General features: G+C 44.0%; 1 protein-coding gene across 4 annotated transcripts in view; it reads left to right on the top strand.

Moving 5' to 3' along the window:
* The window catches only part of A530032D15Rik (RIKEN cDNA A530032D15Rik gene), a 22159-nt gene extending 7218 nt beyond the window's left edge, over positions 1-14941 (top strand). The window contains exons 2-7 of one of the 4 annotated variants that reach the window (NM_213615.2): positions 2386-2548; positions 3432-3603; positions 8721-8783; positions 11891-12003; positions 13500-13553; positions 14264-14941. In NM_213615.2, the coding sequence (NP_998780.2) occupies positions 2386-2548; positions 3432-3603; positions 8721-8783; positions 11891-12003; positions 13500-13553; positions 14264-14302 (604 nt within the window). In that variant the 3' untranslated portion in view covers positions 14303-14941. Of the gene's footprint in view, positions 1-1278; positions 1441-2125; positions 2549-3431; positions 3604-8720; positions 8924-11890; positions 12004-13499; positions 13554-14263 lie in introns of those variants that run through there. The other 3 variants (XM_017321386.2, XM_017321384.2, XM_006496502.4) reach the window with 3 other exon arrangements.

Here is a 14941-nt window from a genome sequence, read left to right as displayed (position 1 = left end):
GCAGGGGTCGTCAGGCTATACCCTGAGAGGCACCATTCTCAATTGCTTAGCATGTAGGTATTGGCATTTTAAGTGCTTAAAAAAAAGACACATCTTCAGTGGCAGCAGGAGGGGATGTGCTGATGTGGATGGGAGAAATCTCACCAGACTCCATTCCTAGATGAAGAGCCATAGCTATTAATGGCTGTTAACAAAGAGAAAATCAACCAGTATTCTCCAGGAATGAACCCTCTGTTAGGTTATCCAGTGCTTAGTGGTCAGCCCTAAACACACATGCATAGGAGTGCAGGTTGTATGTATGTCCGTGTGTGCGCGCGCGCGCGCGTGTGTGTGTGTGTGTGTGTGTTATGTATATATGTGTGTGTTTATATATAAAACAATAATTAGAGATGGTTTTGAGAGAAAGTGAGAAAGGAAGGCATGAGGGAATTGAAAAGAAAAGGGAGCAGGAGAAACGATGTAAACACAGTATTCATTTATGAAAATTTAAAAATATATATAAACATTTAAAATAAACAAAAGGAAAACATGTGCCCCAATTTATTTGATTTAGTTTTCTTGTTAATTATTTAGTTAGCGTGAAAATGATGGGTCTCAGCATGGCATCTTCATACTTACATACCCTATTTTTGCTCATTCTCTTCCCCTCTTGCAGGAGTTGGTTCTCTTCTACCATGTAGGTCCCAGGATTGAACTCAGGGCAATAAACTATAAGGGGAGGACATTTATCCATGGAATCTTCTCATCAGCTCTCCTTCCCCCCTTTTTAGTTTTAGAAATTGATTTATTTCTTCATTATTTGAGACAAGGTTTCACTGTATACCCCAGGCAAACCTTGAAGTCACTAGATAAGGGCCAACAGGGTGCCTCAGTGGATAAAGGTCCTGACCAGGCACTGGGACCTGAGTTTGATGCCCAGAACCCATACAAGAGTGAAAACAGAGAACCAACTCCTCAAAGTTGTCCTCTGATGTCTAAATATGCAGATATTGTAACAAGACTAACACTAGGTAAAGTGAAAAAGAGGAAGTCGCTATGTAGGCCATGAAGGTAGGATGCTGTGACGACAGGCATTGGACCATGCCCAGATGATTTCTCACTTCTGTCATATGAACATACGTCATAATTGGTTTCCATTTGCCACCCAGAATGGAATCAATTACACAAACACTCCTATGTGTCATTGGGCTTCTTGGGCCTTTCGTTCTCAGAGGATCTTCTCCCTAAACACTGTCTCCAGACAGAGAGAAATGGCCACCTGAGATGTCAGGCATTGTAGCAGCAGTGTAGTTAATAAGTGTGAGACTCCATTACTGCAAGAGATGGGGAACCAGGAGGAGAGAAGAAAGCATGTGGAACCATGGATGAACCACACATGAGCCACACATGTCTCAGTCCTGGGTCAACTGCGTTGCCTTTACAAATGAGCTGGAAGAAGAGGTTCTGCTTTTTTATTTTAATGTCATTTCCATTTACCCTGAGGTCTATAGATTGTGTTCCAGTTTCATTTCTTTCTTTTTTTTTTTTTTTTTTTTTTTTTTTTTTTTTTTTTTTTTTTCGAGACAGGGTTTCTCTGTATAGCCCTGGCTGTTCTGGAACTCATTTTGTAGACCAGGCTGGCCTCGAACTCAGAAATCCGCCTGCCTCTACCTCCTGAGTGCTGCGATTAAAGGTGTGTGCCACCACGCCCAGCCCAGTCTCATTTCTGTTGCTATGATAGCATACACTGACACAGAGCAACTTAGGGGAGAAAGAACAGGTCCAGGTTACAGGCCATCATTGCAGGAAAGTCTAGGTGGGAACTTGAAGCAGTTGGTCATGTCCACAGTCAAGAGCAGAGAGCAATGAGTACAAGCGTGCCTGTCAGTGTTCAACTTGCTCCCTACACTTAATGCCACCAAGCCATTTCCTTTTACCTAGGGATTGGTGCTACCCACAGTGCACTGGATCTTTCCATATCAACTAGCATAATGCGGACAACCCTGGACAGAAATACCCAGAGATTACCCTAATCTAGACAATCATTTATTAAGATTCATACAATCCAAGATGATTATAGATTGTGTCAGGTTGACAATTAAAACTAATCGCAGTACTGGACATGATGGAACATAATTTAAATCTGAGCACTCAGGCAGCAGAGGCAGGTGAAATTTATGTGTGAGGATAGCCTTGTCTACATAGTAACTTTTAGGCAAGCCAGACTTACAGATGATAACCCTGTCCCGAGCAAATCAAACTCAAAGCACCAGAACTTGATCACTAAATGAGATGTTTAAAATTTTAATTTTATATTAGCAGACCAGTCTTCATGTCAGTAATTATCCAGCCATTGGTAGCATCTTGTAAACCAGTATCTACTTCTGCATGGAATCTGTCCCCTAGGACAATCCCAGAGGACCAGAATGAAGAGGAGTCAGATGACTATCAGCTCATGTTCAAGCACTTCAAAGAAAACAAGGTGGAGATCGCAAGTGCCATCACCAAGCCGTTTCCTTTCCTCATGAGCCTTCGAGACCGAGACTTCATCTCGGAGCAGAAGTTTCAGGTGAGTGTGGAGAATGAACTCAGTCCTGACAGCAAGCCTGCCCTGTGCTGTATCATGCTGTACTTCTGGGTGCAGCCAACAGACTGAAGCACCTCCAGGGAAGAAGGGACATCACCATTGTAAGTCAGAAGATAACTGGAGGGATAGACATCACAGGAACCATTTACATTCACCTCTGCAGTAACTGAGGCTGAGGCACATGGTGACAGCGACGAATAGTAAGCAGGAATGCTCCGAAGTGCAGAGCATCCCAGGGTCACTTGTGTAATGTAACAACAGATACTAGGATGCAAGTAGACACACCTAAGCTGGGCTGCCTTCCAAAGCCTACTTTCTCCAAATCCCAGAGCCAGAGGCAGTTGGGTCATGTGAGGACAGAACTCGGGGAATCCTGTTTGCTTCTCTATCTTCAAGTTGTTCCTGGTTCTTCAGGCAACTCTGAAGCCCTAGAATGAGAGGTACAGGTCAGTGATGGGATCTGCAGTGATAACAAAGACTTTTTCTTCTTTATGCATTCTCTTTGCCCTGTGGCTAGGATGCTATGCTCACTTGGTTTCCTCAAGCTCTTCAGACCAGCTCAGTCCTTGGGGAGTTAATTGTCTGGACCCCAAGGCTGCCACTCATGGTCTGTTAGGGCCTGGCTTTTACAGACATATCATTTAATTATTCATCAAACCCTCTCTTCCCTGTCTACTATTTGTCAGCATCAGAGCTTCTTTCAGATGAGCTAGGGTCTGTTAGTACAGAGGACATGTAAGATGTCACCTCGGTATTTGCAAAACTCAGACATTTTACAAAAAAAGAGAAATGGTGTTTGAACCAATGTAAGCCTCATATAACCCATAAATCCATCATGACACAATTCTGCATTCACTATTTTAAGGAATATCAAGAAACATGTAAGAACCTGGCCCCAGTGGAGAGAGTCGTGTACGACATCCTCAGCAATGTACAGAAGAAGTTTAGCCGGGATCTTCTGAAAGTGATATTCAGCAAAACACATCTGAAGGTCTACCCCGACTTAAAGGAGACTCTAAAACACTTCTTCCTAAATGGTAACTATAGCTCTCACCTGCTTCAGGGAAGGAAAGACAATTTCATTCTTTTTTTTTTTTTTTTTTTTTTTTTTTCCGAGACAGGGTTTCTCTGTGTAGTCCTGGCTGTCCTGGAGCTCACTTTGTAGACCAGGCTGGCCTCAAACTCAGAAATCTGCCTGCCTCTGCCTCCCGAGTGCTGGGATTAAAGGCGTGTGCCACCACGCCCGGCTCATCCATTCATTCATTTTTTCATTGATAGTTGACATATAATTTAATGAGAGACTATGTCATGCCAAGCACAGGGGGAATATAGGAAACACATATGGCTCATGTCGTCAGGAGCTTACACATAGGCCAAGTAACACAGAGATAACTGCTCAGCCGGAACCTGATTTTCATGCTATGAAACACAGTATGAAGAATGAGTTTCTTTAGACAGGAGCCAGCTCTGTCTGAGGCTTGCAGACATATGCAATGGTAAAAATGCAGAATTTGTCATTCAGCAGAGTGACTACTCTACTACTTCAGTTTTCTTCTTTGAAGAGTAGAGAAATCACAAGGGGAGCCCAGGTTGGGCCCAGACACTTGAGAGAGAAGCATGTGTCAACCGAGAGTGTGAAAACAAAGTGGAATTTTAGAACCAAGGTGCTGGCACGTTGTCGAATGAACATAAAATCAGCAGGTCTCAGGTAGAGAACAGCCTCTGTTGTTCCCACTGGCTCCCTGTAGCTTCAGCTTTCTGGCTCCCCTACCTCTAGAGGACTCTCCCTTGCAGAAGGCACAGTCCATCAGTTCTGGTGTAGACTGCTGCTGCAGAACTTGGGTGTGGTTCCTGTTCCTATTGCTTGGGCATTTTGAAATGCAGCTCTGAGGGCCAAGAGCTGGGGTTTCACTCCTCACTTGCCACCTGAGGGTCACTGGCAGCCAAGTCACTTCCTGTGTTGCCAGCAGGATGCACTTTTTCAGTTTCTCCTCACTCGTCCTGCCTGAAGAAGCTTCCTCTTCAGGGCTGTGCTTCTCTGTAACCAGAATAACTTCTCTGACTCAGTTCAAGCAGAGTCTCTCTATTTCTCTCTCCATCCCTCTATTTCTTCTTCTTTCTTTCATCCTTGATTTATAGTAGCTTTCCCCCTTCCCTCTCTATCCCCCTTCCCTCCCCTTCCCTCTCCCTCCCTCCCCTCTTCCTCCTTTTTCTTCTCTTCCCTCCCTCCTTCTCTTTTCTCTCCTTTTCCCTTCCTCCTTCTCTTTCCTCTTCCTCCCTCTTTTCCCTCTCTTTCTCCTCCTTACCTCCCACCTTCCACTGTCCTTTCCTCCCTTCCCTTTTCCTTCTTCCCTCTCCCCTCCTTCCCTTTCTTCTCTCTCCCTCCCTCCCCTTCCTTCCCTCTCTCTTCCTTCTTCCTCCCTTCCCCCTTCCTCCCTCTCCCCTCACTCCCTTCCTCCTTCTCCCTTCCCTCCCTCCCTCCTTCTCCCTTCCCTCCCTCCCTCCTTCTCCCTTCCCTCCCTCCCTCCCTTCCTCCTGTCTCCTGTCTCTCTAAGCCTTCTTTTCCCCTTCTGAAGCCCCCTGCCTTTCCTCTCATAGCTGTGTCACTTATAAACATCTGCCTTTACTAATTGGCTTTCACACGCCTCTCATCATTTTGAAGAGCTATAAACCATGATATAAGCATTCCCACTGCCTGTCTGTCTCTAACCTTCCCGGGTACCAGAAGGGTTAGTAGGCTGCACAGAAACACGAGAGTCTGGTGTGCACCTGGATATGTAACTGAGATGCAGTTCGGCTTACAACTGAAATCCCTAATAGCTTTCTTTCCCTTCTCCCTGTTCATGTCTACTTCATGTTACCTGGTCCTCAGAGAAACAGCAGCCAAGAGCTGAGGTTCAGCACCCACTCAAGCCTTGAGAAAGCCAGTTATACCTTCACAAAATCTTGATTTTTACATTGAATGGTTATTCAAAAAGTTTCTGCAAATCATGTCATTTATCTCCACAAGCTTGCCAATTTAGAAGGACAAACTCTGTTTTTCCACAGTGCTTTATGCCATAGAGGAAGAGCACTGGGGACCAAAGATGAGAAGAAAGTAATAAGGGTGAGCAGAAAGAGACAGAGCAAGGCTCTGGGTGAGTGGGGGTGAGCATCTCAGATGAGGTGAAGTAACTCACCTGTGTGCTGGGTGCTAGAACCCAGAGAGAGTGCTTGGAAGTCTCTGCTTCATAACTGTCTGATTTGGTCATGGTCTTGCCTCTCCTCAGTTTCTGACAGTCACAGGACTCATCAGAGGATAAATGGAAGAAATGTTGAAGAGAGGCCCAGAGTGCCATCAGTTGTTAGGGAAGGTGATTATGTTTTTAGAACACAAAATAACTCACTGATACTATTTTCCTGCCTTCATCCTTCTCTAATGACCATTTCTAACACAAACACACACACACACACACACACACACACACACACACACACACACACACACTCGTGCGCTCAAGCATATAGCTATCCATATATCTACCAATCTATCCAACTATACATATCCAGCCACTTACTCACCCACATACCAATACAAATATCTAGCTATCCATATACCTGCCAGTCTAAGCTATTCATCTATCTATGTATCTATCTATGTATCTATCTATGTATCTATGTATCTATCTATCTATCTATCTATCTATCTATCTATCTATCTATCTATCTATTCTATCATCGATCCATGCATTCACCCAACTATCCATCAATCTAACCACCCATTCACCTCACTCCTCCCGATCCTCCCCATAGATGGATAGATGATGTTCAATATTTGAATTTTTTCAGGAGACACAAGCAGTATAGAAGCTTCACGTCAGGGTGTTTGAGATCTGTCTTGAGTGTAGACCATACACCAAGAGAAGGAAGCTGAGAACTCTAGATGCAGCCAAGGATATTGAGTTATGAGTGACAGTGTTTCACCTAACTAGACATGGAGTCCTAATGTCAGCATTTGGGGTACACTACCAAAGAGCACTGGTCCCCTTCAGCCACTTTTCCATGGTTGGGACAGGAGTGTGGACATGATGAATAAAATGGAAGCTGAGCCTGGGAAAGACTTCTGAGGAGAACCTGGGAAGGGGATGTCCTCTTTATCCACAGTGAACAGAGACATCTATGATAGGAAAGGATGATGAGCAGAACACACAGACAGGGAGAAGAGGAGACATTTAGATTCAACTTTGTGGGAAAACAAGGAACAGCAAGCTTAACAAAGAGACCGGACTGAGCTGGGGAAATGAGTGCTATGGGGGAAAGGGCTAGGCTCACTTACACCACAAGGTGCAGTGTAGAATATGTGGAGAAGATTATATAAAACAGAGATGCTGATAGACAGTGTAAAGCACTCATGAGCCCTACACACAGAGAAAAAAAGTGAAGAAGAGGGAATTAAAAACCAGTAGGAAGCCAGTTAAATGATACTTGCTGCCAAGCCTGTTGGCCTGAGTCTGCTCCCTGGGACTCACATTTATACAGGAGAGGGCTGATTCCTGTAAGTTTTCTTCTGACCTCTACATGTGTGTCATGGTATGTGAGAAACTCTCCCACCCCAAAATGAATATATCAACAAGCAGCAGCAGCAACAACAGTAAAAATAACAATAAGTTGAGAGCAAATCTTATCTTCTGGGAAGGGAGGAAACAGTTTGAGACTTTGGAGGGAAGGAGCTAGGAGCTGAAAGCAACTTCTGGCCCAAGGCGATTACATCAGCTGTGGGTTTTCAGACTGTGGTGCCCCCAACTCTCAAAGTGGCATTGGAAAACATGCAGGGACAATCAGTCTCTCCCAGTCATTCTTATCTGTTCCCATCTGTAAGTTAATGATCCCCAAACATGAACTTCACACCTGTCAGCTTCCTCATCTGCAGGCCTGGCTATCTTCCTTCACCTCCTCCACAGACTTCTCTATCTGGATGCTTCAAAAACTTCATTATGAGGCACTGGCACAATTCCATATTATATCTGAGTTGACAGAGGACCTGCCTCCTCTGCTGTCTCTGTTTCAGCCCGGGACACTATTTCTCCATTCTGAAGCAGGGTTGATACTGACTGCTCCTCCCTAATGTAAAACCATCTCCTACTTACTACATCTGTCCATTTTTTTTCCAACAGAAAAGGCAAATCAGATCTCTCTAATTCCAATTTATTTTATTTTATATATATGACCATTTTGCTTGCAAGTATAAATATATACACCACATGCTTGCCTGGCATCCAAAGAAGTCCCAATAGGGTGTCACAGTTTTGGGAACCCAAACTGCAGAGCATTGTGAGCTGCCACGTGGTGCTGGGAATTGACTCTGGATTCCCCTGGAAGAGCAAAAAGTGCTCTTGAACTGGGGAGCCATCTTTTCAGTCTCACAAATCAGATCTCTTATTTCATCTTAAGACTAAACAAACAGCCCTTGATCTCAAATGCCTTTTCTCATTTCATCTTTCCCCATCAAACATACTCTCTAGAACTCAACCAGACACTCAGGGAAATGCAGTTGGCAAAGCTTCCTCTCTCCATGAGTTCAGCAACTTCCTGGTGTCAGCAGCATTGGCTCCTTTCCTCCCTGAATACTGCAACTTCCTGTCTGTCTCTCTTGTCCTAGAGAACAGTGTGTGAAACTTTCTTAGTTATTTTGGTTTCTTGGTTCTTCTTTGATCTATTACCTGTTGTGGGAAATAGGGAGAAATACTTGTGATTGTTGCTTGGAACAACCTAATGCTTATGGGTAGAATATGTGGGTCCTTTATTCATGTCAAAGTATTGGTTACTGGAGAAGGACTGTGTCTTGGTCTTCTGGCTATTTGTGATACACAGTCAATGTTGTCATTTGGATTCCTTGTACTCCTGATTTTCTTTATATGAGTACACTGTAGCTGTCTTCAGACACACACCAGTAGAGTGTGCATCAGATCCCATTACAGATGGTTGTGATCCACCATGTGGTTTCTGGGAATTGAACTCAGGACCTATGTGAGAGCAGTCAGTGCTCTTAACCTCTGAGCCATCTCTCCAGCCCCCTGATTTTCTTATATTCCCTGAACTTCCTGGTTCCACTTGAGCACACTGAGGTATTATCTGGTCCCTCTGCATGGTTGATTGACTTCTTGTTTCTCTTCAGCATCCAAAACTAATGATGAACAAGCAGAGGAGATGCTTAGCCTCCCACAATGCAATGGAGGAGGTGAGTCTTCATTTGTGAGTCTGCTAGAGAGAAAGACCCCACCCCTTTTCCCATCTGACCCTGTTCTTTACATACTCAGACGAAGTCATAGAGGCAGAACCAAGGATCAAAATAATGGGGAATGAGATGTGTAATGAAGGAACAGATGGGTTATAGATCAATGGTTTGAGAGAATTGTGTCTGTGGATAGGGAGAGAAAAGGGAAGTTATAGTATTTTAATAAATTACTGGTGTAATATAATGCTATACAATGGGTTTTGATAGTATTCTTTTCCCATCACCAACTCATCCCAGATCCTCTCCAAATTCTGTCTCTTGCCTGTATTTGTGTGTCTCTTGCTCTCTCTTAAAAAATCAAAACAAAGCGAAAGAACAAAAAAAAAATACTCAAACAAGAGAAGCCTCCACCCCCCAAAACCACAAAGTTTGTGTGATCAACTACTCCTGAGTGTGGAGCCCACCCTGGATGGTGTTGACATACCCAGTGCTGCTCTAGAGCTCGACACACCATAGAAAATAAACGTCTAGATGAGGCACTGATCTTCTCAAGCATATAACATTACATTGCTCATCAAGCAAAAGTAGAACATGAAAGTACTAAGATAATGAGCTTAGGAGAGATGGGAGAAGCTACTGTGATTAGGCGAGGCATTCCAGGGAAGGGACAAGGGCTTTATCACATCTAGTCAGGTCTTGGTGGCTTAGAATGATTGATTATAGAGACAAGCACAGATGAATCTTTCAGGACCTCTGAAATACATCTGTGACCACATAATCTGGAAGTTCCATTTTCAAAAAGATCTCAACTTCACAGTTGAGGGGCTTTGTCAAAGAAAGCAACATTCCACAGAGAATAGTCTAGAATGACAAGTACTGGTGGGGACGTGGAGCCACTAGAGAACCTCCTCCGTTGTTATATAGAGCTACTTGACAAACATGTAAAGCCCCCGTCCTGCGCCCCCACCCCACCCCCCCGCCATTCCATTGTGAAGTGGAACCATTGGTTAAGTCCTGCTGATTATTAAGTACAAAACTCAGACTGGTTGTGAGAACACAAGGAGGAGCCTGGGTTCTGCCGTGGGAGACTGGCTTTGAGACAGCAACCCCATGATGAATGGAAGGATGATGTGTGGTTCTCAGTGTGAACAGTGTGTTGCCATGGGTGGACTACCAGGCTCTCAAGAGAAGCACGGGCTAAAAGGGGGACATCAATGACCTGATAGTAGTTGACTCAAGGTTACATCCACAGTGAGAAAAATGACTTATTCTCACAGACTGGCAAGCCACCATGTGCCTTTGTGAACGTTCCATGGTAGAGTAGGACCAAGCTTCTTTGTACTTTGGCTTCTGTCTGGTGGATGGGTCCACATTCATTAATTTGTGAGGCTGGCTTGGCTTGGGAACTTGTCAGACCTTCACGTCCATCTGTCTGTTTTGTTCCGTTATTTTCTGCTACTCAGAAAGATGGGCGAATCAGGGGCAGACACAAGGAAAAACACTTTTTAAAAGTTCCCGAGACTGAATGTAGCAAGAATAAACATAGAGACAGGATATTTGCTACATACTGTACCTACAAATTAAGATAGAAATTTCTCTATGTTGATTTCTACACGCGTCTCTAACTAACCTGACTCAGAAATAAAAGCACAACGAAACAAGCTCCAGTTGAGACTGAGTCACTTGGTGTGGTGGTTCAGGAACACTATCTGAATTGTGCACAAGCAGTCTGGAATTTGCATCTGTAGGACACTCCCAGGAAGCCTTCAGATGATCTTGTGGATAACAGCATATATGGAAGCTGGAGACTATCACTCCCATACCTGAAGCTGAAAGCTTGTTGAGTGAAGGTCCTGGTAGGGGTGGGAGGAGACACTGCACTCAAAGTATATGGCTTCTACAGAAAAGGCCACAGTTGGTTGTGCCTAGAACTTCGAGAAGTAGGTAGTTCAGGGTCTGTAGACTTTGTAAAGCAGAAGTGGTTATGCACAGGCTACCCTGAAACAATCATCCAAGCAGTTGGAAGGTGACTACTGCTGATTGGCTGGATTTAAAATTTGTACCACCGCTTCTGATTGGGTAGATTTCAGATGCATGGTTAGCAAGCAGGTAGTCGATGGCTAAATGGGAAGGGTTGGGAATTGGTAACATCAGCAAAGGTTACCTTTGACTGTTTTCAAAGCACAGTTTTATTCTTCCTCGTGGAAGATAAGAACGTTAAATCTTTCTTTATGACTACCTGTAGAAAATTAAAGATGGAAAATGAGAAGTAATGTAGATGTGTCAAGAGAATGGCTCCATTTGATCTCGGGTGTGATTGCTGGACCAGGCATTCTGTTCACATCTTTTTTTTTTTTTTTTTTTTTTTTTGGTTTTTCTGAGACAGGGTTTCTCTGTGTAGCCCTGGCTATCCTGGAACTCACTTTGTAGACCAGGCTGGCCTCAAACTCAGAAATCTGCCTGCCTCTGCCTCCCGAGTGCTGGGATTAAAGGCGTGTGCCATCACGCCCGGCCTTCTGTTTACTTCTTAACCTTAATGTTGTTGTTTTTATTTTTCCAAAAAGCAGCTCCTCTTTAGTTCAGACTATCTGTGCAGTCAGCAGTGGGGGCTCTCCTCTGTCTCTGTCTCTGTCTCAGGATCCATGCACAGCCATTTTCTTAGTTAGGACAGGGTACTAGATTACGATGGTACCAAGAGAGGGGTTGGAAAGGCTTGCTTCTGACCTGCTGTTCTATGAGAGACAAGGTGACTTGTGCCCTAAAATAATCGAACAGATATAGTTCTGACAAAGGGGGCAAGACAGGAGAGGAAAAATTAAAAACAGGAACTGAAAGAAGGGAAATGTAAAAATATTTTGGAGGAACAAGGGGTGGGATCTATACATTTACAGGAAGGTCATGTGTCACCCCTGGGGGGAGGGGCAGTAGAAGATCAATGTTCAAGGCTACCTTGGGCTTGAATAAATTCAAGGTCAACCTGGAAAATTAGATGACACCCTGTCTAAAACTGAAACATTAAACAAAACAAAACTGAGGGTGTAGCTTACTGGTAGACTGAGCTTGGTCCCCATTATTACAAAATTAGATAACAAACCTATGTACACCCACAGTTTTGGCCCAGGAGCACAGCAACCCACACGTGAAAAGAAGTGTTCCTGTGTCATGTGTTCCCCAACATATGTGCCAGAAGACCTGGAAGCAAGGATGGGAAGCAGCCAAGGAGGTAAGGAGTAGATAAGTCTGCCCAGCGGTCCTGGGTTAGGGATGGCTCAGTGAGAACCCATAGCTTCTAGTCCGGCCTAGTCCAGTCCATCCAAGAATCCAGTCCTCTGCATTTTCTTGTTGGGAGCTGGAGAGAAGCAAGAAACTTTTACAGAGCCATGTGGGAGGAGATGGAGTCAGTTGGTCACATGTAGATGAAGTAGAAGAAATGTACTCTTTTTTAATTCATTCATTAATGCATTCATTCACACCCCAAATACTGCACTCCCAGTCCCAGTCCCCTACCCCCTTAGAGTCCTTCCTTCATCCCCTTCTCCTTCGCCTCTGAGAGAGTGAAGATCTCCCCCTTATGAGTATCCCTCCCACTGTAGTGTATCAAGTCTCTACAGGATTAGGCACATCTTCTCCCTCTGAGGCCAGACAAGGCAGTCCTCTGGTACATTTGTCCTGGGAGCCCTGGTCCAGCTCCTATAGGCTCTTTGGTTGGTAGCTCAGTCTCTGAGAGCTCCCAGGGCTCTGGTTTACTGTTGGTCTTCCTGTGGAGTTTCTACTCCCTTCAGGGCCTCCAATCCTTCCCCAAACACTTCCATAAGGATCCCTGAGCTATGTCCAATGTTTAGCTGTAGATATCTGCATCTGTTTCAGTCAGCTGCTGGGTAGAGCTCAGAGGACAGTTATACTAGGGTCCTGTGTGTGAGCATAACAGAGTATCATTAATAGTATCAGGGATTGGTTCTTGCTCATGGGATGAATCTCAAGTTGGGCCAGTTACAGGTTGGCCATTCTGGCAGTTTCTGCCCCATCTTTATCCCTACATTTCTTTTAACCAGAACATATTTGGGGTAGAAAGTTTTGTAGGTGAGTTAGTATCCTTATCTTCCCAGTGGGGTTCCTACCTGGCTACAGGAGGTAGCATCTTCTGGTTCCATATCTACAGTGTTAGGTGTCTTAGATAAGGTCACCTGAAAAATTAAACTCTTCAAGCCATCACTTATCTTGTCTGCTGCTCTAGGTACTGAGTCACACCCATTCTTCCCTGCCACCCAGGACTGCTGAGTCACCTTTTGCAGCTAGATATTTTTTAGCTGCCATGCTATGATAAGGCCATCCCTACTGTGTGAACCTCTGCTTTGGAGGAGGAGAGAGTTCAGGCCAATCTGGGGTGCATTCCCAACCAAAGCCCTCAAGCATGTCAGAGAACCAGTTAGGGCTTGCCTACAACACTTCCTACCAAATTCTCATTTTATTTGTACAAAAATGTGTTAACATATAAAATGTCTCATAGGGAGGTAGTAGTGGTGGTGGTGGGGCAACAATGTCTAAGGCCCTCCCTGGATTCCCAGTTGTCAGTTCACTGGGCTTAGATTCTACTAAGAGGGAGGAAAGAAATGGCAATCCAAGCTTTGCTGTAGGCAAGGCCTCTGCAGTGTGAATGGTCCTAAGGGTTGTAACTTCTATTTGTTATTTCTTTCCCCAATGCCACTTTCCGTCTTTTAGAAGGTGTGGGCACCAGGAGGAACATTCCTGCAAGAAAACCCAAGAAGCAGAGAAGTAAGGAAACAGTGGCTGTTTACATGCTTTTGATATTCCTAATAACTAATCCCAGAGTTACTATTGTTATTGTGTATGATAATAGAGTAGACTTTGGTGACCTTGAACCTGTTATTGTAATGACAAGGACACTCTCTACATGAGTGATTAAGCTAGAAACCTTGGTGGGAAGTATGATTGTTTTTGACCATTGGTGTAGGGGTGACTAATCTGATTTTATGGGTCAGGTAAGGAAATAGGTTGTCTCCTAGAGACCCCAGGAACAGGTGAAGGGTGGTGGACAGCTGGACTTCAGCCACATCAGACTTCTAACTGACATAATGCTTACATAAACTTGTGCTGTTTTAAGCTACTGAACTTTGGGTAACTTGCCCTGAGAATAATAAAGACTGGTGCATATTTTGGAATAGTCAGGAACTGCATAACCGTGGCCATGACAATGACATCCCACATATCTGAGTGTGTCCTCATAAGATGGTATTTCTCTATAGGGTTTCAAAATCACCTACTGACACATTTCTCAGAACATACCCCACTGGTAAGCAATGGATGAGTTTGCTGAAAGTAGCATGCAGTTCCAGCATGTTCTTAAACATTCAGAAGTAGCTTTGAAATTACCCAATGAAGAGAGACTGAAGATTTGTTTGTCATTGCTGTATTTTATTATATTATATTTCATTTTATTTCTGAGACTAGCTCTCACTGTGTAGTCCTGGCAGGTCTGGAGTCTGCATTGTAGACCATGGTAGCCTGGAACCCACAGAGATCTGCTTGCCTCTTGTTTCCTGAATAGTGGGATTAGAGGCATGTTTCATCCAGCCTTTGGGACCTTTGAGGAGGAATTTCAAATACTAATGTGGAAAAGGCGTGGTGTGCTGTGACGGGATTTGAAAGACTCAGTGAGGACTCAGCAGGAAGTGAGGAGCGTTCTGGAAAAAACCTACGTTTCTTCAGTCTACACCCTTCTATTTGAACATATGACCATAAAGGAGGGTTCAGTGTCTTTGCAATTCTTATTTTACATTAAATGTATAGTGGAAAGCACAAATCCTAAGCACAGCCTTTGAAGGATCCTGCTAATTGTATGTCTTAACAATAAAATCTTGTGGAGACACAGAACATGACCTTGAAGCTGACAAGATTTTCTGTGCCTTTCGTTGCCCCTTATTCATCAAGGCAGACACTTATTGTCCAAGGATACTTAGTTTAGGTTGTTTTTAAGTGCTTTATGAGTAAGATTTCCCAGCATGTTCTTTAGTGTAAAGGTTGCTTTCTCCACAGAATGATTCTGCTGTGAACTTTTGTTGAAGAATGCAGTGGCAGTTGGTTCCTTTTTATTGCTATGCAGTCTACTTTGTCTGAGTACCCCAATTTTTTTGTATGCTCTC

Source organism: Mus musculus, chromosome 1 (assembly GCF_000001635.26).
Source record: "Mus musculus strain C57BL/6J chromosome 1, GRCm38.p6 C57BL/6J".
In the NCBI taxonomy this organism is placed as follows: Eukaryota; Metazoa; Chordata; class Mammalia; order Rodentia; family Muridae; genus Mus; species Mus musculus.
Note: the sequence above shows the minus strand (reverse complement) of the source record. Positions and strands in the feature narration are given on the sequence as shown.